This window comes from Oncorhynchus keta, chromosome 5 (genome assembly GCF_023373465.1).
Source record: "Oncorhynchus keta strain PuntledgeMale-10-30-2019 chromosome 5, Oket_V2, whole genome shotgun sequence".
Lineage (NCBI taxonomy): Eukaryota > Metazoa > Chordata > Actinopteri > Salmoniformes > Salmonidae > Oncorhynchus > Oncorhynchus keta.
In genome coordinates, this window is record NC_068425.1 from 9,172,017 (window position 1) to 9,197,709 (window position 25,693).

Here is a 25,693-nt window from a genome sequence, read left to right on the forward strand (position 1 = left end):
AATGTATAGTTACCTAGGAGCCTGGAGGTAGCCACATAAGCCTGATTATAGGATACTGCATTTGAGTAAAATATTTATCATAATTTGTTTTATTATTATTATTATTGTATGTCATTATAATTATGAATATTGTAGGGATACTTAATAATCTAAACCAGTTATGTTATATACAGTACCAGCCAAAAGTTTGGACATACCTACTCATTCAAAGGTTTTTCTTTATTTTTTACTATTTTCTACATTGTTGAATAATAGTGAAGACTAAAACTATGAAATAACACATGGAATCATGTAGTACCTAACACTTAGTAGTAACTAACATAGATTTTTGATTCTTCAAAGTAGCAACCATTTGCCTTGATGACAGCTTTGCACACTCTTGGCATTCTCTCAACCAGCTTCATGAGGTAGTCACCTGGAATGCATTTCAATTAACAGGTGTGCCTTGTTAAAAGTGAATGTTTTTGACCCAATCAGTTGTGTTGTGACAACATAGGGGTGGTATACAGAAGATAGCCCTATTTGGTAAAAGACCAAGTCCATATTATAGCAAGAACAGCTAAAATAAACCATCAAGCACTATGATGAAACTGGCTCTCATGAGAACCTCCATAGGAAAGGAAGACCCAGAGTTACCTCTGCTGCGGAGGATAAGTTCATTAGAGTTACCAGCTTCAGAAATGGCAGCCCAAATAAATGCTACACAGGGTTCAAGTAACAGACACATCTCAACATCAACTGTTCAGAGGAGAGTGAATCAGGCATTCATGGTTAGTGGGACTATAATTTGTTTTTCAACAGAACAATGACCTAACACACCTCCAGGCTGTGTAAGGGCTATTTGACCAAGAAGGAGAATGATAGAGCACTACATAAAATAAATAATACATAAAAAATAAATGTATATATAATTGTAATGAGTAAAAATTCACTAGCAATTAATACACACACACACACAGTGCATGAGGAAAGCATTCAGACCCCTTGACTTTTCCACATTTTGTTATGAAAATTTTAAAAATGTAATCCCTCATCAGGGGTGGAAGGTAGCCTAGTAGTTAGAGCATTGGGCCAGTAACCGAAAGGTTGCTGAATCAAATCCCCGAGCTGACAAGGTAAAAATCTGTCGTTCTGCCCCTGAACTAGGCAGTTAACCCACTGTTCCCTGGTAGGTCGTCATTGTAAATAAGAATTTGTTCTTAACTGACATGCCTAGTTAAATAAAATAAATCTGCACACCCGATAATGACAAGGCGAAAACACGTTTTGAAATGTCAGAATGAAAACCAAGCCATGCGGAAATATCCGTAGAACTCCAAGACAGGATTGTGTCGACGCACAAATCTGGGGAAGGCTACCAAAAAAATGTCTGCATCATTGAAGGTCCCCAAGAACACAGAAGAACCTTTGGAAGCGACTACAGCCTCAAGTCTTATTGTGTACACTACAAGCTTGGCACGCCTGTATTTGAGGAGTTTATCCCATTCTTCTCAGCAGATCCTCTCAAGTTTTGTCAGGTTGGATGGGGAGCGTCCGGGCTCTGGCTCGGCACCTCAAGGAAATTCAGAGACTTGTCCCCAAGCCACTCCTGCGGTGTCTTGGCTGTGTGCCTAGGGTAGTTAACCTGTTGGAAAGTGAACCTTCACCCCAGTCTGAGGTCTTCAGCACTCTGGAGCAGGTTTTCATCAAGGATCTCTTTACTTTGCGCTGTTCATCTTTCCCTCGATCCTGACTAGTCGCCCAGTCCCTGCTGCTGAAAAACATCCCCACAGCATGATGCTGCCAACACCATGCTTCACTGTAGAGATGGTTCCAAGTTTCCTCAAGACATGACACTTGGCATTCAGGTCAAAGTGTTCAATCTTGGTTTCATCAGACCAGAGAATCTTGTTTCTCATGGTCAGAGAGTCTTTAGGTGCCTTTTGGCAAATTCAAAGCGTGCTGTCATGTGCCTTTTACTTCTGTCTGGCCACTCTACGACAAAGGCCTGATTGGTGGAGTGCTGCAGAGATGGTTGTCCTTTCGGAAGGTTCTGCCATCTCCACAGAGGAACTCTGGAGCTCTGTCAGAGTGACCATCAGGTTCTTGGTCACCTCCTTGACCAAGGCCTTTCTCCCCTGATTGCTCAGTTTGGCCAGAAGCCAGCTCTAGGAAGAGTCTTGGTAGTTCAAACTTATTCCATTTAGGAATGATGGAGGCCACTGTGTTCTGGGGGACCTTCAATGCTGCAGACATTTTTTGGTACCCTTCCCAAGATCTGTGCCTCGACACAATCCTGTCTCGGAGCTCTACGGACAATTCATTCGACCTCATGGCTTGGTTTTTGCTCTAACATGCACTGTCAACTGTGGGACCTTATATAGACAGGTGTGTGTCTTTACAAATAATGTCCAATCACTCGAATTTAACACAGGGGGACTCCAATCAAGTTATAGAAACATCTCAAGGATGATCAATGGAAACAGGATGCACCTGGGCTCAATGTTGAGTCTCATAGCAAAGGTTCTAAAAACTTATATAAATATGGTATTTCTGTTTTTTTGTTTTTAACACATTTGCAAAAAATTCTAAAAATCAGTTTTCACTTTGTCATTATTGGGTATCATGTGTAGGTTGATGAGGGAAAAATGTATTGAATCCATTTTTAGAATAAGGCTGTAACGTAACATAATGTGGAAAAAGTCAAGGGTTCTGAATACTTTCCGAGTGCACCCTAAACGAATTAGCGGTTTGCGAGTAGCCTAGTTTTATTATGGCCTGGGACATTGTTTATCTCACAAATTTGCGACAGAAAAAAACCCACCCAATATAGCTCCAGTAAAATGGATCATATCTTTGAACGGTTTAGGCTAGGGATACACTGTTTTCAGTAAAGTAATGGTGAAACCATGACAGTCACAAAGCTGTTCTCTATGGCATACTACTTAGTGTGTAAGTGATGCACCGTTATGGAACTCATTTTAGACATACAACCTGCAATTGTGCAGTTTTTAGACCATCAAAAGGTTTCGGCCCCGGAAGCCCAGGGCTAATGACGCCATTGCCCTGCACCCACAATAAAGCTCCACATCCCATTAAACACACCCATGAGTTTCATTGTAAATGTAGAGGCTATTGGACAGACAATAATGGGTCAATTACCTAAAATGTATAGCTTTACATTTGAATAATTGGGAATGTTTTATTTTGATTTGCAACCTCATATGATGACCTATATGGTATGGCCACATTTGGGCAACTGGTATAACATGCAAAGGGATATTTTACTCCATACATTTTCCCTGACACCCAAAAGTACTCGTTACATTTTGAATGCCAAGCAGGACAGGAAAATGGTTGAATTAACACACTTAAAGAGAAAATCCCTAGTCATCCCTACTGCGTCTGATCTGGTGGACACACTAAACACAAATGCTTTGTTGTTTGTAAACCAGATGGCACGATTTTCTTGTTTTTTACATTTACGGATAGCCAGGGCCACACTCCAACACTCAGACATAATTATTACGTCTGAATGTTGGAGTGTGGCCCTGGCTATCTATGTCTGAGTGTTGGCGTGTGGCACTGGCTATCCGTAAATAAAAAAAAATAAAAAAAATTGTGCCATCTGGTTTGCTTAATATAAGGAATTTGAAATGCTTTTACTTTTGATGCTTAAGTATATTTTAGCAATTACATTTACTTTTGAACTTTTACTCAAGTAGGATTTTGCTGGGTATGTTTCACTTTTACTTGAGTCATTTTCTATTAAGATATCTAGACTCCTACTCAAGTATGACAATTGGGTACTTTTTCCATGACTGCTAATACACAGGATATCAGTACCGAGTAGATGTGCAGGGGTACAAGGCAATTGGGGTAGATATGTACATTTAGGTAGGGATAACGTGACTAGGCAACAGGATGGATAATAAAAAGTAACAGCAGCGTATGTGATGAGAGTTGCAAAAAGAGTAAATGCAGATAGTCCGGATAGCTATTGGTTAACTATTTAGTAGTTTTATGGCTTGGGGGTAGAAGCTGTTCAGGGTCCTGTTGGTTCCAGACTTGGTGCATAGGTACCGCTTGCTGTGCACTAGCAGAGCGAACAGTCTATTCCCAAGATTCCCAAGATAAATACTGTAATATATACTTTTTGATTTAATTAAAAAATATATATCTTTAGTATAGTTTCGGGCATTTGCTGATGTATTCATCCAGCAAGGTCAAAGGTAATCTTCTCTACAGTGGTAAGGTTTTCTTTTGTCTGGCTGATGCTGGTTAGATAGGCCTAAAGATTTGACAGTTCTTTGCTCCATCAAGCACTTCTTTATTACTTCACTACTCTGTTGCAAACTCAATGGAAGGTTTTGGCCACTGGGTGTTGAGCCATGCACCTCAGTGATGCTGACCTGATATACTGTGTCTAGGATGATAGACCATCCACTGCTTAATTCTTGACCATGCAAGCACTGGCTGTAGAATGGCCCATACTGAAGAGTTCAGTGACTTTCAATGTGGCACTGTCATAAAACAAGTCAGTTTGTCAAATTTCGGCCATGCCCCGGTCAACTGTAAGTGCTGTTATTGTGAAGTGGAAACGTCTAGGAGAAACAATGGCTCAGCCGTTAAGTGGAAGGCCACACAAGTGCACAGAACGGGGCCGCTGAAGTGTGTAGCACGTAAAAATGGTCTGTCCTTGGTTGCAACACTCACTACCGAGCTCCAAACTGCCTCTGAAAGCAACGTCAGCACAAGAACTAAGATCACCATGCGCAATGCCAAGCCTCTGCTGGAGTGGTTGGTGTAAAGCTCGCCGCTATTGGACTCTGGAGCAATGAAAACACGTTTTCTGGGGTGATGAATCACACTTCAAAATCTGTCAGTCCGACAAATGAATCTGTGTTTGGCGGATGCTAGGAGAACGCTACCTGCCCGAATGCATAGTGCCAACTATAAAGTTTGGTGGAGGAGGAATAATGGTCTGGGGCTGTTTTTCAAGGTTCGGGCTAGGCCTCTTAGTTCCAGTGTAGGGAACTCTAAATGCTACAGCATACAATGACATTCTAGATGATTCTGTGCTTCCAACTTTGTGGCAACAGTTTGGGGAAGGCCCATTCCTGTTTCAGCATGACAATGCCCCCATGCACAAAGTGAGGTCCATACAGAAATGGTTTGTCAAGATAGGTTTGGAAGGACTTGACTGGCCTGTACAGAGCCCTGACCTCAACCCCATAGAAAACCTTTGGGATGAATTGGTATGCCGACTGCAAGCCAGGCCTAATCGCTCAAAATCAGTGCACAACCTCACTAACGGTCTTGTGGCTGATTGGAAGCAAGTCCCTACAGCAGTGTTCCCTCTTCTATTGGAAAGCCATCCCAGAAGAGTGGAGGCTGCTATAGCAGCAAATGGGGGACCAACTCCATATTAATGTCCATCATTTTGGAATGAGATGTTCGACGAGCAGGTGTCATATACTTTTGGCCATGTAGTGTATTTACTGTAATGCATTATACTGTACGCATGTGCATACAGTATAGTAGATGGCGGTAAAGTACTTTTACTTGGCTAACCTGCATGCTATATAGATGAAGAAGAGTTTCTTGCCCAATCAGGAAACAGCGGCTGTATTCCGCGCCTGCGCGTTTGAAATATGATAATTTTGTTGATATGCTATGCTAGCTAGCTAGCGGAGTTTATTTTTGCATGTTAGGTTACCATTAACTTTCCTCTCTTCACTGTCTCGCCACTGTATCAAGAGAAAATAGAAAACGCTCTGCATGAAGGGCTGATGGAAAACGCAAGAGATTTGGTGAGCGCTATTATTGTGTTCTGTGTACATCTCTGGTGTAATCCTAGTTCCCCTTTCTTTGTTGTGGTTGTCAGACTGCAGCAGCTAGTTTAGCTAGGTAGGCGAGGCAACAGTAGTGCCAGCTAGTTACTGTAGCCGCAGAAAATAAAACAGACTGCTTTATTCCAGCATTGCCTGCCTTTCAATTGTTTAATAAAGCTAGCCGCTGTTGATGGCAAGCTGTGGTGCTGCATCTTCAACAATCTTCCAACCTTCTAGGGCAGCTTGTCCGCTTGTATAACGGCGCAAGATTCAGCAGCTACCATTAACGTTACGTTAGCTGGCTAGCAAATCATTGCAAGAAGGCAGGCCCGTCACGTTAAATAGACCGCACTGCAGTGATTTTTGACGCTGTATTGTGGTGTCTTGCAGACTAATTCCTGGGATATCAGGTCATGAGCCAGCGCGGGCAGCTGTCATTTCAATATTGTGCTTTGGCAACAGAGGTTCTGAATAGAAAGGGGGCGGTGCACCACCGATGACATTAGCTATCGGTTACTGCAGTGCAAAACGTTTGGCATGTAGCTTACTTGCTGTATGTTGTCACAATATGTCGCTATTTTGATCACTGAGAACAGACTTGTTTTAGTGTAAAAATGGTAGGTGAGCTACCACCAGATATGTGGTGGTGGGTGTTACGGTTATAATTGGTTAACATGTTGAGCTCTCAGCAATTTCCATGTTGGTTCAATGCAGTGTTATTCATAGATTCATTAATTGGTATGTAGCTATTGAATTGACATGTTATACTTTCAAAATCCCCTTCACTCTTCATCCGAATTCTGTCCGTGTTGCATGGAAACATTGCACATAGGCTACATATCCTCTTGGACCTCTATATGAACGCTTATCTAAAAAGGTTTATGGATGCAGTGATTGCTTTGCCGTTTTCAGATTTTTTTTTAATCAGCAGTAGGTTATCATGCAAAGCAACCACCTGCAGTGGCATGCGGGTAAGTGAGACTGCATTGACTGCACTGTGCTATCTCTTATCTGACACAATCCTCTCTCCTACAGGCTGAACGGACTGTTCGTTCAGAAAGGAAGAGGCGGGACTCGTTTGGGATGTTCGATGGCTATGACAGCTGCAGTGAGGATTCTAGCAGTAGCTCGAGCTCTGAGGACAGTGATGAAGAGGTGCCCTCCCTCCCTGCCAGCCTGCCCATCATCAAGACCAACGGCCAGGTCTACACCTACCCCGATGGGAAGGCAGGAATGGGTTAGTAGTACTGTGACTGCCTCTGCCTATTGAACATAACCAATAAATAACCACTTATTACAGGGTTGAACTGAGATTTTAGCATTCTATTATATGGCCATCTCTTCGTTCGACTGAACAGTACTCACACCTCGTTATCCCTCGTCTGTGTGTGTGTGTGTGTGTGTGTGTGTGTGTGTGTGTGTGTGTGTGTGTGTGTGTGTGTGTGTGTGTGTGTGTGTGTGTGTGTGTGTGTGTGTGTGTGTTTCACTCTCCACAGCCACCTGTGAGATGTGTGGAATGGTGGGAGTGAGAGATGCTTTCTACTCCAAAACCAAGCGCTTCTGCAGTGTATCCTGTTCAAGGAGCTACTCATCCAACTCTAAAAAAGCCAGCATACTGGCCAGGCTGCAGGTAAAAACAAACTGCACTAAGTCTACTTCTATTGTCCTTGTATGTTCCTCTATAACCACCATTTTTAAGTTGAATTGACATTGAAAAGTTGTGTAAACAGGTTGTATTTATTTCATTTGAATTCCTTCCTCTGTGCATCATCCTCTGTGTATCTATACGTAGCTATGTTTCCATTAACTGGTCCAGTAATTATTATTATTATTATTTTTTTGGACATTTGGAAAGTTTGTATAGAAAATAGATGCAACAATTGCCTGCTACATTGTGTTTCCATTGAACTATATTGTCGATTAAAAACAGCTGGACGTAATGACGTCACACCAAAAAATATATACAAATGAAGTAGTTAGTGTTTCCATTAACCTTTAAGGCAAATTGAGCATTAATAAATTTTTGACAGCCTGGATGCCCTCCCAACTATGCGTTTCATGTCTCAGGTAGCCCGCAAAAGCCAGGATGGATATACTGCAATAATTTACTAATATTTGTCATATTCTAATAACTATCATGTTCCCACGTATTGCGTATTTCTATTTATTTATTTCACCTGAATTTAACCAGGCAGGCAAGTTGAGAACCAGGCAGGCAAAGCAGTTTGACACGTATAACAAAACAGAGAGTTACACATGGAGTAAAACAAACATACAGTCAATAATACAGTGGAGAAATAAGTCTATATACAATGTGAGGAAATGAGGTAAGATAAGGGAGGTAAGGGAATAAAAAGGCCATGGTGGCGAAGTAAATACAATATAGCAATTAAAACACTGGAATGGTAGATTTGACAGATGAGTGTGCAAAGTAGAAATACTGGGGTGCAAAGGAGCAAAATAAATAAATACAGTAGGGTAAGTGGTAGTTGTTTGGGCTATTTACAGATGGGCTATGTACAGGTGCAGTGATATGTGAGCTGCTCTGACAGCTGGTGCTTAAAGCTAGTGAGGGAGATAAGTGTTTCCTGTTTCAGAGATTTTTGTAGTTCGCTCCAGTCATTGGCAGCAGAGAACTGGAAGGAGAGGCGGCCAAAGAAGGAATTGGTTCTGGGGGTGACAAGTGAGCTATACCTGCTGGAACGCGTGCTACAGGTTGGTGCAGCTATGGTGACCAGCGAGCAGAGATAAGGCGGGACTCTAGCATAGTCATGGTGAAACTTGCATCCAGCCAACCAGAAACGTAAGGTGAAGCAGTTCAGGCATTCTTGAAATTCAGGACAATCGTTGTCCTGCAAAAAAACAAACACAATTTTAATAGTTGAAAAAATAGATTTAGACAGCAATAGGTACACCATTTCCATCATAATTTGTCGCAGTAAAGAAAGTTAGACAAAAATATATCCATCTCAGTCGAACTGATACAAGTGTTGTTGATCTTCAGAAAATGTATCCTATAATCTGCCGTTTCCGTTACACACGTCGCAATGATTTATTTTTGTCGAATAAACCTGGGACAAAGGAAACCTGCCTGGCTTGTATGATTCTTCTTCTATCTCTCTCCAATATTTGTTCCTTTATTATTATTTTCAAAGGGTAAACCACCAACGAAAAAGGCTAAAGTATTACAGAAGCAGCCTCTCATGGCGAAGTTGGCTGCCTATGCCCAGTACCAAGCCAACCAACAGTACCAAGCCAACCAACAGAATCAAGTCAAATCAAAAACGGGTAAGTTCCATGTAAAAGTCCATGACACGTGAAATGTATTTATTACCCATTACAAATGACTACAGTATAGGTGCAACAGGGACTAGATTGAGATGATATCTTTCTCACTGTAAATAAAGACGGTGATGATAATAAGGTGGTCGTTGATTGAGTTGTGTTCTCTCATGACGATACTTGTGGTGGTTGCAGTGATTCCTGTGAAAGGCTTTGATTGGGGACGCTACATAGGCACCGGCGACATTAACGGGGCACCTGTCGGCTGTTTCAAACATGTAAGCAACGCTCAGCTCAAACACTCCAAATGGTTGCTGATGAAAAGTGACAGTGTATGGAAGTCAGAACATGGAGACACAGCCAATATGGGATATCTTAAGTAACATTATACTTTTAAAGTAGAGATCACACTCAGTGGATAAAAGATGCAAGCGTCTATGGTTGCCTCTCATGACGACTACTTATTAAGGGACTAATATTACAATAAATACTAAGTAATTGAATTTCAGCTTGGGCCTTTCTTGGTTGTTATAAAGAAGTAGATTCTTCTAGATATTAGAATGTGTTGATTTGTAACCTGGTAAGATGTTTTATGCTCCAGTACAACAAAACTCAACAGAGAAAGTATGTTAGAATATACCTCATCCCTACTGACTCATCAAACAGTGTGATGAATAGCTCATCTGGATGTTTTGGAAATATGGTGTCATTCTGCCTCTGGGGGACTCTGGGATGGCAGGTAGCCTAGCGGGTAGAGCGTTGGGCCAGTAACCGAAAGGTCACTGGTTCGAATACCCAAGCCGACAAGGTGAAAAACCTCTCTGTGTTCTTGAGCAAGGCACTTAATCCTGATTTGCTCAAGGCGCGCAATACTACTATGGCTGACACACACACACACACACACACACACACACACACACACACACACACACACACACACACACACACACACACACACACAGTTGAAGTCGGAAGTTTACATACACTTAGGTTGGAGTCATTAAAAGTTGTTTTTCAACCACTCCACAAATGTCTTGTTAATTAACAAACTATAGTTTTGGCAAGTCGGCTAGGACATCGACTTTGTGCATGACACAAGTCATTTTTCCAACAATTGTTTACAGACAGATTATTTCACTTATAATTCACTGTATCACAATTCCAGTGGGTCAGAAGTTTACATACACAAAGTTGACTGTGCCTTTAAACAGCTTGGAAAATTCCGGAAAATGATGTCATGGCTTTAGAATCTTCTGATAGGCTAATTGACATAATTTGAGTCAATTGGAGGTGTACCAGTGGATGTATTTCAAGGCCTACCTTCAAACTCAGTGCCTCTTTGCTTGACATAATGGGAAAATCAAAATAAATCAGCCAAGTCTTCATAAAATGTTTTGTAGACCTCAACAAGCCTGGTTCATCCTTTGGGGAGCACCTTCCAAATGCCTGAAGGTACCACATTCATCTGTACAAACAATAGTATGCAAGTATAAACACCATGGGACCACGCAGCCGTCATACCGCTCAGGAAGGAGACGTGTTCTGTCTCCTAGAGATGAACGTACTTTGGTGCAAAAGTGCACATCAATCCCATAACAACAGCAAAATACCTTATGAAGATGCTGGAGGAAACAGCTAAAAAAGTATCTATATCCACAGTAAAATCAGTCCTATATCGACACAACCTGAAAGGCTGCTCAGTGAAGGAAGAAGCCACTGCTCCAAAACCGCCATAAAATAGCCAGACTACGGTTTGCAACTGCACATGGGAACAAAGATTGTACTTTTTGGAAAAATGTCCTCTGGTCTGATGAAACAAAAATAGAACTGTTTGGCCATAATGACCTATGGGGGAGGCTTGCAAGCCGAAGAACACAATCTCAACCGTGAAGCACCCGTGAATCACGGGGGTGGCAGCATCATCTTGTGGTGGTGCTTTGCTGCAGGAGTGACTGGTGCACTTCACAAAATAGATGGCATCATGAGGTAGGAAAAGTATGTGAATATATTGAAGCAACATCTCAAGACATCAGTCAGGAAGTTAAAGCTTGGTTGCAAATGGGTCTTCCAAATGGACAATGACCCCAAGCAAACTTCCACAGTTGTTGCAAAATGGCTTAAGGACAACAAAGTAAAGGTATTGGAGTGGCCATCACAAGCCCTGACCTCAGTCCTATAAAATAATTGTGGGCAGAATTGAAAAAGCGTGTGCCAGCAAGGAGGCCTACAAACCTGACTCAGTTACACCAGCTCTGTCAGGAGTAATGGGCCAAAATTCACCCAACTTATTGTGGGAAGCTTGTGGGAGGCTACCTGAAACGTTTGACCCAAGTTAAACAATTTAAAGCCAATGCTACCAAATACTAATTGAGTGTATGTAAACTTCTGACCCACTGGGAATGTGATGAAAGAAATACATTTATTCTCTCTACTATTATTCTGACATTTCACATTCTTAAAAAAAAGTGGTGATCCTAACTAACCTAAGATGGAATTTTTACTAGGATTAAATGTCAGGATTTGTGAAATTGAGTTCAAATGTATTTGGCTAAGGTGTATGTGAACTTCCGACTTCAACTGTGTGTGTATAACATTTTCTTTACATTGTTGAAGCTGCACTAATTGTGAGGATTAGGTGACAATGAAGAGTATTAGCTTGCCATGATGCGTTTGGTTGTTTTAATTAATAGCAGTCCTTTTTGAGCGGACATATTTGTATTGTGATGTCATTCTCTATGTTCAGCGTGTGTTGTCTTCTCTGCCTTAGGTTCCCATGGGAACTTCTTGGGGTGACCTTGCAGAAGGGGTGAGGGTAGAGGTGCCCAATACAGACAGCGGCCTGCCAATGAAAGTGTACTGGATAGCAGGAGTTATCAAATTAGCAGGTAACAAAGAAGCCCCAGAGAATCCTCTTCGCTCTGAAATGTACCTGGTTGGATTCATAGATGATAGGGTACTTTCTCTGCATTGTTTTCATCAAACTCTGTTTACACATAGACATGTTACACTTAGATGTAACCTACAAACAATGCTTGGAAACATAGATACTTCTCTCATCCAACAATACTCCTATGATTCATTTTTAAGGGTATTTCAGGAACAAAATTAGTAGAAAATCAGTGGTTTTTCTAATCTTAAAACATCATTGTGTTTCTCTCCGCAGGCTTTAAGGCACTGCTACGGTACGAGGGGTTTGATGGCGACTCTGGCAGGGATTTCTGGTGTAACATCTGTGTCCCTGACATCCACCCGGTGGGCTGGTGTGCAGCAGGAGGAAAGCCCCTGGTTCCTCCCAAGTGTAAGAGTAACAGAGGGAGTCCCTTAGAAAACACAGCCAGGATATTTGTGGCCATAAGGATAATAATGATAATGCCTTTATTTTGCAAAGCACCTTTCCTGAATTATGCTCAAGGTCACCAAATCAGTGCTCAGTACTCTTTTTAAACAAGGTACTGTATTTTGTTATGTACACGGCATGCATAGTCTGTTCTCTGAAAGGTAATTAGAACAAATTATAGTACCTTACTTTGTTTTGCCAAGATAAGGATATATGCTCTGTTACAAGTGGTGGGGCAAGTGTTAAGTCATTTATAATTTCTGACCTATTTGAGAGAATAATTTCTAATCTTCCCAAAACGTTGTCTGACTGTTTCACCTTAGCCATTCAGCACAAGTGCACCAACTGGAAAGCGTTTCTTGTGAAATGCCTAACAGGAGCAAAGACTCTACCTATTGATTTCTCCACCAAGGTGAGCTACAACTCTTCATCACAAGACACTCCAACACCTCACTCATAGCACAAACATGCATCAAATATCAATATGAGAAGATGAATATGCTTGCATTATTTCCGCTGGGGCGGCAGCATAGCCTAGTGGTTAGAGTGTTGGACTAGTAACCGGAAGGTTGTGAGTTCAAACCCCCGAGCTGACAAGGTACAAATCTGTCGTTCTGCCCCTGCAGTTAACCCACTGTTCCCAGGCCGTCATTGAAAATAAGAATGTGTTCTTAACTGACTTGCCTGGTTAAATAAAGGTAAAATAAATAAATAAAAAAAGATGCAATGCTAATAACCTTATGCCACTACCAGTACAAACATGCATTGCATGTATTATTATATAGTGCCTAACTGGATTGTCAAGTAACCTTGTAGAATCTTCACCTCCTCGCCCTTCCCCAGGTGCAGCAGAGCATGCAGTTCCCCTTTAAGAAGCTGATGCGTGTGGAGGTGGTGGATAAGACTCACCTGTGCCGGACGCGGGTGGCCCTGGTAGAGCAGGTGATCGGCGGTCGACTTCGGCTCGTCTACGAGGAGTGCTCGGACGGCTCGGATGACTTCTGGTGCCACATGTACAGCCCACTGATACACAGCATCGGCTGGTCCCGCGGCATCGGACACCGCTTCAAGAGATCTGGTCAGTGACCATAGTGGGGAGGGCACGCGAGACTAGGCACGCGGGTCTTACACATGAGGGTCTTACACATGAGGGTCTTACACATGAGGGTAAAGATTTGCTTTAGTGTTTTAAGGATCCTGAAAATCTCAACATGGGTGAAACACTTAGGCACTTTAAGATTCTAGTTGTTTCTGTATGATTTATATGCACTATTAGGGTTTGATTGTTGTCCATTAATGACCGATACTCTTCCTTGTTTCAGATGTTTCAAAGAAACTTGATGGCCAAGTAGATGCCCCAGGACAGCTTTTTGTGAAGGTGAGTTCAAATAAATGTTTCAATCTGCCACTTGACTTAGTTGATTCAAATATTTTTCTGGTCTCTGACATTTGTTTGATACGTGGCACAATCTCTCTCAGGTGAAGGATGTTGACCAGAGCGGGGAGTGGTTTAAAGACGGCATGAAGCTGGAGGCTATTGACCCTCTGAATCTATCAGCTATTTGTATTGCTACTGTTAGAAAGGTAAGCCCTATAATCGTGATGAGAAATATGACTGACAGAGAAATGAGGGAAATAAAGACAAATGACATTGCACGTGTAACAGAGTTGTACACATTCACCCTCCCTGCCTTCTCTTCTTCCAGGTCTTGGCGGATGGATACCTCATGATCGGAATTGATGGTTCCGAGGCAGCTGATGGCTCTGACTGGTTCTGCTATCACTCCACCTCTCCCTCTATCTTTCCTGCTGGATTCTGTGAAATCAACACAATTGAACTCACCCCTCCACGTGGTACACACTGAATTACATTACATTGTGTGGTAAAAGCATAATCACAATTGTCTATTTGAGTTTATTTGTAGTACAAAGAGAGTGCGCACCATTGAATCTTACCTCACAGTGGCTATTTCAATTGGCCAGCCCGTTGCTGTTACTTGTAGCCTCAATGAGTAAGTCTTTTCTGCAGGGTACACAAAACTCCCATTCAGATGGTTTGACTACCTCAGGGAAACGGGTTCAGTGGCAGCTCCGGTGAAGCTCTTTAACAAGGTAACCTTGTTCAGCTTTGTCTGCTAGCTATTTCGCCTGTTAAGTCATTTTGACTCTTTACTTTTGTTCTCAGTCTGTTAGTTAGACTGAATTTGTTGTCAAAACCAACTACTTGCTGTCTGAGTAACCCTTTACATTTTTCATCTATTTGAAGTTTGATTGTTTATGCACTTTGGCTTTTTCAAATTGCTTGATTTCTGTCTGTAGTGTAGTCGTTACAGGATATTAGTCCGAATAAGAAAGACCAATGGCATCTGAGTGCAGTGAAGTTAAGACTAGTAGCCCACCAATGTACAACTTTGCTTGCTTGTAGTTGTAGTGTTATGAGAAATTCCTTGAGTCCACCAGCTGAATGTCCCCTTCTCTTTGTTGACTTTAAAGGAGGTTCCAAACCATGGGTTCCGCCCTGGCATGAAGCTGGAGGCTGTGGACCTGATGGAGCCCCGGCTGGTGTGTGTTGCCACAGTGACACGTATTGTATATAGACTGCTGCGCATCCATTTTGACGGCTGGGAGGACGAGTATGATCAGTGGGTGGATTGTGAATCACCTGACCTCTACCCTGTGGGTTGGTGTCAGCTGACTGGCTACCAACTACAGCCACCAGCTGTGCTAGGTGAGTTTTTACATTTTTTTTATATATATTCTGTTTATTGGGATTTTTCAGCATTTTTACACAGACAAAGATGGGCAAAGATATACATTTTCTTAGTGCAAGGTCTGAACTAGCTCTAGTATAGCCAAAAACAACCTTTTCGAAAACCAAGTCAGATTTTTAATTAGCATCATCCCCCAAATGACCTTGTCTGTAATCTCCCAAATAACCAAAACTACCAATACAGGTAGAACTGCGAAATACAAAAAACACCCACCAAGACAGTCAAAACATCAAACTTAATTTAAGCAAAACACAGAAACCTTCAGATAACCAAAACACTGACTTTTACGCAAACCTTTAATCTGAAACCAATTCTAGTAATGTAGGAAAATTGAGCTAAAGCATTGCATTTTTTTGAACGAGTTGAGACGAGCTGTGCTGAACAAATGTATGAATGAATGAGTTGTTCTCTGGTTTGTGCTTTTTTTTCAGCCTCTAGAGAGCTCCCTCCGAGTGTGACAAAGCAGAAGAAGAAATCCCAGCAGTACAAAGGCCAAAAGAAAAGTGGGTAATCCGTCCCCTCGTTTTGCCCCGTGCCTCTGCCTCCTCCCCTGCACACTCCCCTTTCCCTCTTGCTTTCTCTATTTAAGGGCAAAGCTGCACTCACCGCGGCTCTTCACGGTTGTTGCTCTGCATCTCTATTCACACCAAAACAGCATTGAAACCAAGTCGAAACCCTCCTACACCAGATTGAATGTTCGTACCAGTGTGAAGCTGTTACCTCAGGCTGAAGAAAAATCTTCAATGACTGCAATAAAATACAAATAATTTGATTATGTAGGCCCATAGTGTAGATTTTTTATAGTATGCTTGGTTTTTATGTTCCTTCAGTCTTTGTTAGTCATGCCAGACATTACATTAGACTGTAAATTCTCCTTCCAGACTCACATTAAGCATCTCCAATCCAAAATTAAATCTAGAATCGGCCTCCTATATCGCAACAAAGCACCCTTCACTCATGCTGCCAAACATACCCTCGTGAAACTGACCATCCTACCGATCCTCGACTTCGGTGATGTAATCTATAAAATAGCCTCCAACACTCTACTCAACAAACTGCATGCAGTCTATCACAGTGCCATCCGTTTTGTCACCAAAGCCCCATATACTACCCACCATTGCGACCTGTACGCTCTCGTTGGTTGGCCCTCGCTTCATACTCGCCAAATCCACTGGCTACAGGTTATCTACAAGTCTGCTAGGTAAAGCCCCGCCTTATCTCAGCTCACTGTTCACCATAGCAGCACCCACTCTTGGCACGCGCTCCAGCAGATATATCTCACTGGTCACCCCCAAAGCCAATTCCTCCTTTGGTTGTCTTTCCTTCCAGTTCTCTGCTGCCCATGACTGGAACAAATTGCAAAAATCTCTGAAGCTGGAGATTCACATCTACCTCACTAGCTTTAAGCACCAGCTGTCAGAGCAGCTTACAGATCACTGCACCTGTACATAGCCCATCTGTAAACAGCCCATCTATCTACCTACCTCATCCCTATACTGGTATTTATTTATTTTGCTCTTTTACACCCTAGTATCTCTACCTGCACATTCATCTTCTGCCAATCTACCATTCCAGTGTTTAATTGCTATATTGTAATTACATCGCCACCATGGCCTATTTATTTCCTCAACTTACCTCATTTTCACTCACTGTATATAGACTTTTTGTTTTCCTTTGCTCTACCATATTATTGACTGTATGTTTTGTTTATTCCATGTGTGACTGTGTTGTTGTATGTGTCAAATTGCTACGCTTTATCTTGGCCAGGTCGCAGTTGCAAATGAGAACTTGTTCTCAACTAGCCTACCTGGTTAAATAAAGGTGAAATAAAAAATAAAAAATAAACATCAAGCTTTCCTGAATAACTTACATTTCTAAGATATTTTTACCTAGATTTGAATATTTCAATGTTACCTTATTTTATTAATCATTAATAAGTAGTCACACGTCAAAAACAGCAAAGGTATAAGAGACATGAAGGTAACAGCAGAGCTGATAAACCATTTTACCTTTGTCTTGATTTTTAGAGAGGAAGATCCCCATTGGCAAGCGGCCAGTGAGTTTGTCGGGGGTGGTATTGAGTGGAATGCCCCAGAGGAACCTATCTGGAGACGAGAACATGACCCCGCCAGACTACCCATCTCCTCCCATGCCAGCATCTGCCCCGGGGAACGCACAGCCTCCCTCGGCAGCCCAGGAACTCGGCCCCAACGGAAAGCCAGGTAACCAAAGCCACCCTACCAACTGAACTCAAATTAGAAACCCATGTTAAGCCTGGTAGTTGGGTAGGGATGTCCGCTGCTGAAACAGAAAAGTGTAGTTGTCCAAGGACTCTACCCCATCTCAACATCAACCATCTTGATAAGGCAACTTATTTTCTCCTTTATCACCTGAGTTTTATAATTCTTCCTCTCCTTCCTGTCTTTAAATTCCCCATCTTTCCTACTTCTCTACTTGCCCTCTTTTTAAAAAAAGGGGTAACGCTGCAGCTGAAGGAGGAGGTTCAGGAGACGGACGAGTTCAACTTCCCGCAGGGCACAGCCTCTGACCTAGAGAACAACGGCTCCGGCTGCAGTTACTACATCAAACAGGAGCCCTGAGCCTCCGTGGGGCACTGCTGCACCCACCACCGGAGGGCCAGCCTGGGGGCAAGAAGGAGCCTGTCCACTCCCTCCTTCTCCACAGCACCAGAGACCATGGGCCCTGGGTGGCATCCCCACAACATTAACATGGAAGGTCACCAAGTGCTCCAAGCTGTGCCCATAGAGAGATTCAGGACAGAGCGGCTCAAAGACTAGTTCCAAACAGACAGCGCAAACGGGGAGAGTAGAAAATAAAGGAGAAAAAAAAGAGGTGCGTAAATGACAACTTTACGTTTCAGTTCAGTTTTTTGTACTTCAAAAAAAAAAGTTTTTGTACGACTTTTTCAAATCTGAGATCTTTTTTGTGCATCTCTCGTATTCGTCACTTTGAGGTAGGGTAATCTTTTGATGGATAAACTATGTGATGTTTGAGTGTATATATAATCAGATTTTCCAAAAAACAGGGTGTATGTACAGTTGAAGTCGGAAGTTTACATACACTTAGGTTGGAGTCATTAAAACTAGTTTTTTAACCACTCCACAAATTTCATGTTAACAAACTATAGTTTTGGCAAGTTGGGACATCTACTCTGTGCATGACACAAGTCATTTTTCCAACAATTGTTTACAGACAGATTATTTCACTTATAATTCAATGTATCACAATTCCAGTGTGTCAGAAGTTTACATACACTAAATTGACTGTGCCTTTTTAAACAGCTTGGAAAATTCTGGGAAATGATGTCATGGCTTTAGAAGCTTCTGATAGGCAAACTGACATCATTTGAGTCAATTGGAGGTGTACCTGTGGATGTATTTCAAGGCCTACCTTCAAACTCAGTGCCTCTGCTTAACATCATTGGAAAATCAAAAGAAATCAGCCAAGACCTCAGAAAATAAAGAGCAATTTCCAAACGCCTGAAGGTACCACGTTCATCTGTACAAACAATAGTATGCAAGTATAACCACCATGAGACCACGCAGCCGTCATACCGCTCAGGAAGGAGACACGTTCTGTCTCTTAGAGGTGAACGTACTTTGGTGCGAAAAGTGCAAATCAATCCCAGAACAGCAGCAAAGGACCTTGTGAAAATGCTGGAGGAAACGGGTACAATTATCTATATCCACAGTAAAACGAGTCCTATATCGACATAACCTGAAAGGCCACTCCGCAAGGAAGAAGCCACTGCTCCATCATGTTGTGGGGGTGCTTTGCTGCAGGAGTGTCTGGTGCACTTCACAAAATAGATGGCATCATGAGGTAGGAAAAGTATGTGGATATATTGAAGCAACATCTCAAGACATCAGTCAGGAAGTTAAAGCTTGGTTGAAAATGGGTCTTCCAAATGGACCCAAGCATACTTCCAAAGTTGTGGCAAAATGGCTTAAGGACAACAAAGTCAAGGTATTGGAGTGGCCATCACAAAGCCCCGAACTCAATCCTATAGAACATTTGTGGGCAGAACTGAAAAAGCGTGTGCAAGCGAGGAGGCCTACAAACCTGACTCGGTTACACCAGCTCTGTCAGGAGGAATGGGCCACAATTCACCCAACTTATTGTGGGAAGCTTGTGGAAGGCTAACCCGAAACGTTTGACCCTAGTTAAACAATTTAACAACATTGCTACCAAATACTAATTGAGTGTATGTAAACTTCTGACCCACTGGGAATGTGATGACGGAAATAAAAGCTGAATAAATCATTCTCTCCTCTGCTGTTATTCTGACATTTCACATTCTTACAATAAAGTGGTGACCCTAACTGACCTTAGACAGTGGATTCTTATTAGGATTAAATGTCAGGAATTGTGAAAAACTGAGTTTTAAATGTATTTGGCGAAGGTGTATGTAAACTTCCGACTTCAACTGTATGTCGGTATTGAATGGACTAAACCTTACTGGTAAAAAAAACAATCACTCAGATATAAAGTAGAAACACCCCACCAATCAGCTTCATACCAGTTCCACACATTCAACTAAGATTTGAGCACCTGACCACAATCTCTGGATCTTGTGTTCCATTTGTGTGATAGCCAATCATGACTGACAGCTATCACTGGGACATTTACCATGGAGAATGTGGACCAGCCCCAAATCTCAGGTCGATCCTTTTCCCACACTATATTTACCATGCCTTATTTAAAGTATGTTTACAAATATTACTCCTCTTGGCCAGTTGATTGCAGGCAAATTTGTCAAATCAAAAAAATTATACTCTATGAAAAACAGGTCATTCACTGTGGTAATATTTAGTTCTATCAGAGTTTACTACACAATGATATGCAAACCTTGACTCTTGTGTCAAATAGTACAGAGATCTATCTGAAATGTGTTATATCTAATGTATGTAGCATTATTCTATATGAATTATGTCATAATTCAGAGCGATACTATAAATGTGAGTCGAGGAAATATTCAAGCCACTGTAAGAGTCGGGCTATTGTTCATCATTATCATCATTAGTGTTTCATCACCTCACTACCATCAACAACATGAGAACCATTTATCTAAATAGAGAATGTACTGCCTTTTGTAAAAGAAAATCTTCAAAATAATGCTATGTTTGCTCTTCCTCTTTTAGAATTTGAATGTAATCTCCTGCTGCAAGGTAGTCAGGTTCTGGTCAATCCACACATCAAGGTGATTTCCATGACAATTTAAATCACTTTGTGTGCATATTTCTTAGTAAGTGATTGGTAGGCTTGGGTTAAATTGTCACACTCACTGACTCATGATCACACATTTTATTCATAGGCCATCCTTTCGTTGGGAGATATTAAATGAATGTCAATATTGATTTATAAAACAAAATATATCACATTAAATATTTATTAACAAAGCATACAGTATATAACAGAGCCAATTTACAAACATATGGTGATTTATTTTGTGCCATATGAGGGATTATAATCTACATACTTTATCAAATACCGACTGCACTCCATTGTCTCACTTTATATACCAGTAAGGTTGACAATTTACTCTCAGGAAATCTTAGCGTATTGTATTATAGGCTTCTTCGTCGTTATGGTTATTGAGAAAGGTGTTGTCATTGGCTGTTGGCATGCTGAAATTAGGCTTCAGAGATTGATGTGGTCAACAATATTAACAAAATGTGTTAGTCCAAGATCAGTCTTTAAAGTAAATGTGTCACTTGGTAAACCATCTCACTAATGTAGAGACCTATCTGAATGTGATACAAGGTCCCATTTCAAGTGGATTTGTCATATATTTTGTCTCTAGAGGTAGGATTTAACTGTCTGTCACTGTTTGATCATGTGTAGGTCATTCTTGAAAAAAAAATTTTTCTCTCCAAAAGTTCAGTTAAATGTTAGCTTTGTCGATTTGTCTTACTGTTGTTACTGTTTGTTTCAATGTCTGGCCCTGAGTGAAACTCAAACTAGTATTAGTCTCAATGAAATTGTACATTTTACGCATTGGCTGGTGTAAACCAGCTCAGGTGACCATGGTGATGCCAAAGATTGCCTAAGGTCACTGTCAAGCAATAACGTCTTATCACAGTACTCTCCTAATGCAGTGAGATCCTAAGCTTTGAGCTGTACTTTCACTCAAACTTTAGACTGTGCATCAAAGACTGAATGGTGGAAATATACATTACATTGTTAATATATGGTATGACTGTTTTGAGGTGACAAACCTTGTCTCCATCGTCCTTGTTACACAAATGTTAAACATGAGAATTAATGGTATTTGAATGAAGAAAAGAAACGCACAAAATATAGGGCTACACTATTCTGATCATGACGTTCAAATGCATTATTTCATCAATATTATAATCAATATAAGAAAACAAGACTTTGAGGGTGTGTTTGTTAACCAAAATATGTGCATGCAGCAGTGTGAACATGTCCTCTTGTGCTTAACTAGTTGATCTTGGTTTATGTGTAACTGTTGGTCTTTGCACTAACATGGGTCTGTGTGCTTGTTTCTATTGTGAAACCCCTTCGTCTTTTATGGTGCTATATATATATATTTGATATTCATAACCTTTTAAGAATTAAATGATTTTCATAAACTGTGGCCATGGAGAAATTCAGTTCTCTTGTATTTTGGATACAACTATGAAAGATTTGTATTAACTGCCAAAACATTCTTTGCATGGCACTTGTGGGATAAATTATTTTTTCTTCATCCAAGTATGTGTTTGTTCCTTGGTTTCCATGGTAAATGTGCTGTGAACATGAAGTTTACTAAGCTACAGTATATCAAATACAAAAGTAAAGAAATGTTTAGATGTTTACTTTCATTTAACATGTTTGAATTTTGCAGCATGTTTGTGGAAAAAGTATTGTAAAATAAAATTTACTTTCTACACTGCATTAAAATATGCCAGCGTCCATCGTTTTAACTACACCATTAACGGAATACTTCAGGGTTATGGCATTGAGGACCTAGACTTGGCACTCCGGTACCACTTACCATGTGGTAGCAGAGAGAACAGTATGACTAGTGACAATTATGGCCTTCCTGATACAGCCTGGTATAGAGGTCATTGAGCCAATGCCAACTTCCTTCATACTGGACATTCATCCACCAGCTTATTGGACACTGGGGAAGTAGAAAAATTCACTGCTCCCCCCAATCACTTTAGACCTGGGACACCAGGTGGGTGCAAGTCAGGTAGAACAGAACCAGCAGGCGCCAGACCTCACAGGGTAAGCGTTGAATATCCCTGCTATCGTTAATGTTACCAAGTTGAGCCACTTCAAACAGGGAACCAATATAGCAGGCATATAGGTTAACATCCCATTTTGGCAAGTCAAACACCCAGAAGGGTGTATTTGACAATACCTAACCATCACATTGCAAATTTTCTGCACAATAAGATGCTGTAATGTTGCCCAAACAGTTAAGGTTTACCAAAACCTGTCAGGCTTGCCCAATGGAAAACAAGTATCAGAACTGTCACGGTTGTAGAATTAAGATGACCCAATTAGGTAGTCAACCCACATTTATAACCCCCCCACAGGAGAGCATAATCAGCTATACTAGAGGGCACCCTGAACAGTAACACGTTAGACAAATGGCATGTAAACGTCTTGCAAATTGTGAAGGATATCCAACAGCATTCCTTGCCATTTATGAATATGTTGAGGCCCACACTGACTGAACAGAAGCCAGAGGACAATACCAATTCATGAAATCAACGCTTTAATCAAGTAAACTAGGAGAGCCTTGCATGTTCCACTTCATGATTGTTTGTTTTTTATTTACATTTGTAAGTGCCTTCAAGTCACAAGGTACATGAAAAATTCCAGATCAACAGCATTCAGAATGGTTTGCGATAAGACGGTTCCAGTTCCAAGTCTATTTGATTTACTCATACAGGAATCCATGTTGGCAGCTCTTGTACTCAACCACCTCCTCTGGCTTGAACCACAGGCCAATCTCCTTTTTGGCACTATCAAGGGAGTCACTGCCATGGATGATGTTCCTGTAATGGCAGAAGGCAAATCAGCAACTCTGCATCATGTGGATGACAGGCTTTAAGTTTATTGGAAATATAGCCACTGCGGAAGACATCTCTACATATAAAATCCATTACAGCATGAATATCAGATTCCTGGCCAACGATGGTCTACACATTTTTATGCTGCACCCACTACTCAAATTGGTTTGGCACTTTACTTCTTCCCATATGAGATTCTGTATGGACAGGCATCAGTGGACACTTACCTGCCAAGCGTGATACAGAGGTCACCGCGGATGCTGCCGGGCTGGGAGTCTGCAGGGTTGGTCTCTCCCAGCATCAGTCTGCCGTTCTTCACAACGTTCAGGCCTTCCCAGATCTGAACGCAAGGGGAGGGTAAAATTGAGGCTTGAGTGGAACAATACATTCTCTCAATCACTGCTCAAGAGAACCTGAAGTATTGTGTTCAGGGTGGCATTAGCAGTGAGCGAGCATTTTGAAGAGGCCTGCGAGTAGTGTCTGGAGGATAGTTACCATGGCAACAACGGGACCAGAGTGCATGAAGGCGCAAAGGCCACCATAGAAGGGCATGTCCTTCAGGTCAATGTAGTGCTGCTTGACAAGGTCCTCAGATGCCTGCAATCACAAAGACTCAGTTCAATGCTGTTGAACCCTACAGGACGCACCCCTGAAAAGATGCAGTTACTCACATACCTGGATCATCTTCATGGCCACAAGCCTGAAGCCCCTCTGCTCAAAGCGCTTAATGATCTCCCCCACAAGTCCCCTCTGGACACCATCAGGCTTGATGGCAATGAAGGTACGTTCAGTGTTTGCCATGGTGCTGCAACAGGAGGATAGAGATGGTGGGCCATCAATGAAATACACTTTAACAATGAATAAACTGCCTAATTTGTGGATATGCAAATGGCCCCGAAGTGCATGGAGTAAGCCAGGCCACTCTGCACAATACATCAGCTCAAACTTTTATCAATGTACCGCCAGTTGACAGCTCTTCAATGTCACCTCGACTGCTATGGAGTGAACAGATGTACTGTACCTAGTGGGATAGTCGCCAAGGTCAGTACAAATCTATTCTTATCACCATCCTGCGGAAACTATTCCCACATGCCCATTCCATGCCTATGGGGTTTTTATTATGAATTTGTTTCGTTGCCAAAGCGCAACTCATGTTACATAAATGGGCAAACGAGTAGTTTGTTTTACTGGTACTGTAACTTAGTTGATAGTGCAAAGTGAGCTCAGACTTTAGCTGTTTTATGTTTAGATTTATGAAAAGTACGGTTCACTACATTCGACTGCAACCAGATGCTGCAGCAGTGTGACAATGCAGTGTTGAACTCTAGCGCAAGCATAACTTCTGGGTTTAAAAAAAATAAAAATTCAATAACCTACCGACTTAAGTACATTAAAATGACAGTCATCTAATCAAACCACAACCACACGAACAGATAAGAGAATTTGACAGAAGTTAACATTTACATCGAGATTGTTAAATTGTTTGAATGACCAACGAAAAGCTGTTCAAGTCCAGATTTCATGCAAGTCCGAGTTACACTGACATTAACTTTCTAAGCGAGCTACGGAGGACGTTAGAGAAATGAATGAGCACATCCCATTGTTAAACAGCCTTATTTAGTAAAATGCCACATGGCCCGGTTTGCCATTGCCGTTAATCGAAATAAAGTCCAAGTAGATTAAAGTCGAATTGTCAAGTACTTGCCACCGACAACTGAGCTTATTGTAACACGAAAGCGACAAATAAATTGGCTTAAGGTAACCCGCAAGGCTTAACTAGTTTGCTTTGTAAATTAACTGATAACACCACGCAAGCCAATCACGTCCGGTGAAACTGAAATGCACATCCCCGGTGTTTACGAGATAGCATGCTATCGATAGTTAATATAGGACTGATCCAAGTCATTGGGTTACTATTAGGATGGGACTTTAACTTTAAAGCGTCACACAATGCATGTCAATTAGCTAGCGCGAGTTGGGTAGAAACGGGCGAAGAACCAAGCCGTTACGTGGCATCCTAGCTGACAGTTGGCTAACGTTAGTCAATGTGAAAGGCAAAACACAAGCGAGACCGATCCACCAACTTCCTAAAAGCATAAAAGGAATAGATCGAAAACGATAAGACGCGTAAAACACAACGCTGTGATTTAATGCAAAATTAAGGGAGTTGAGACGCCACCATTCGAGTAGCATACCTTTAAAGTTGAGATGAAGAGACTGACAGGAGACAACCGTTCAAGGCAGGGAAACAATCAGTAAGGACAAGAATTGATGACAGCTAGTTTATAAAGGCTGCCGAGTGAATGGGTGGGGCTTGGATGAGGTCAAAAATGGATTGACATGTTGCTTGCCTATTAATCACCAATGTTATTTTGTGCATTCTAGCGCCACACAACAGTTCAAGGTGATATCGACATGTGCTGTCAAATATTCGAGTCT

General features: G+C 41.6%; 2 protein-coding genes across 2 annotated transcripts; one reads left to right on the forward strand and one right to left on the reverse strand.

The window, feature by feature from the left end:
- The first annotated feature begins 5,645 nt into the window (after positions 1-5,645).
- On the forward strand, positions 5,646-22,130 carry LOC118384461 (MBT domain-containing protein 1-like). Its single transcript, XM_052518657.1, has 17 exons — positions 5,646-5,792; positions 6,849-7,050; positions 7,310-7,443; positions 8,969-9,101; positions 9,291-9,373; positions 11,863-11,980; positions 12,259-12,393; positions 12,756-12,844; positions 13,276-13,510; positions 13,755-13,810; positions 13,912-14,016; positions 14,139-14,286; positions 14,462-14,544; positions 14,926-15,160; positions 15,635-15,706; positions 17,231-17,425; positions 17,679-22,130. Exons 1-17 carry the CDS (start codon positions 5,772-5,774, stop codon positions 17,801-17,803), a joined length of 2,169 nt encoding a protein of 722 aa, XP_052374617.1. The 5' UTR covers positions 5,646-5,771; the 3' UTR covers positions 17,804-22,130.
- An 809-nt stretch (positions 22,131-22,939) lies between these two features.
- LOC118384464 (nucleoside diphosphate kinase A-like) lies at positions 22,940-25,580 on the reverse strand. Its single transcript, XM_035771024.2, has 5 exons — positions 25,450-25,580; positions 23,930-24,059; positions 23,750-23,851; positions 23,482-23,594; positions 22,940-23,239 (listed from the first exon to the last, which is right to left on the reverse strand). Exons 2-5 carry the CDS (start codon positions 24,053-24,055, stop codon positions 23,122-23,124), a joined length of 459 nt encoding a protein of 152 aa, XP_035626917.1. The 5' UTR covers positions 24,056-24,059; positions 25,450-25,580; the 3' UTR covers positions 22,940-23,121.
- Between the last annotated feature and the right edge of the window lie 113 nt (positions 25,581-25,693).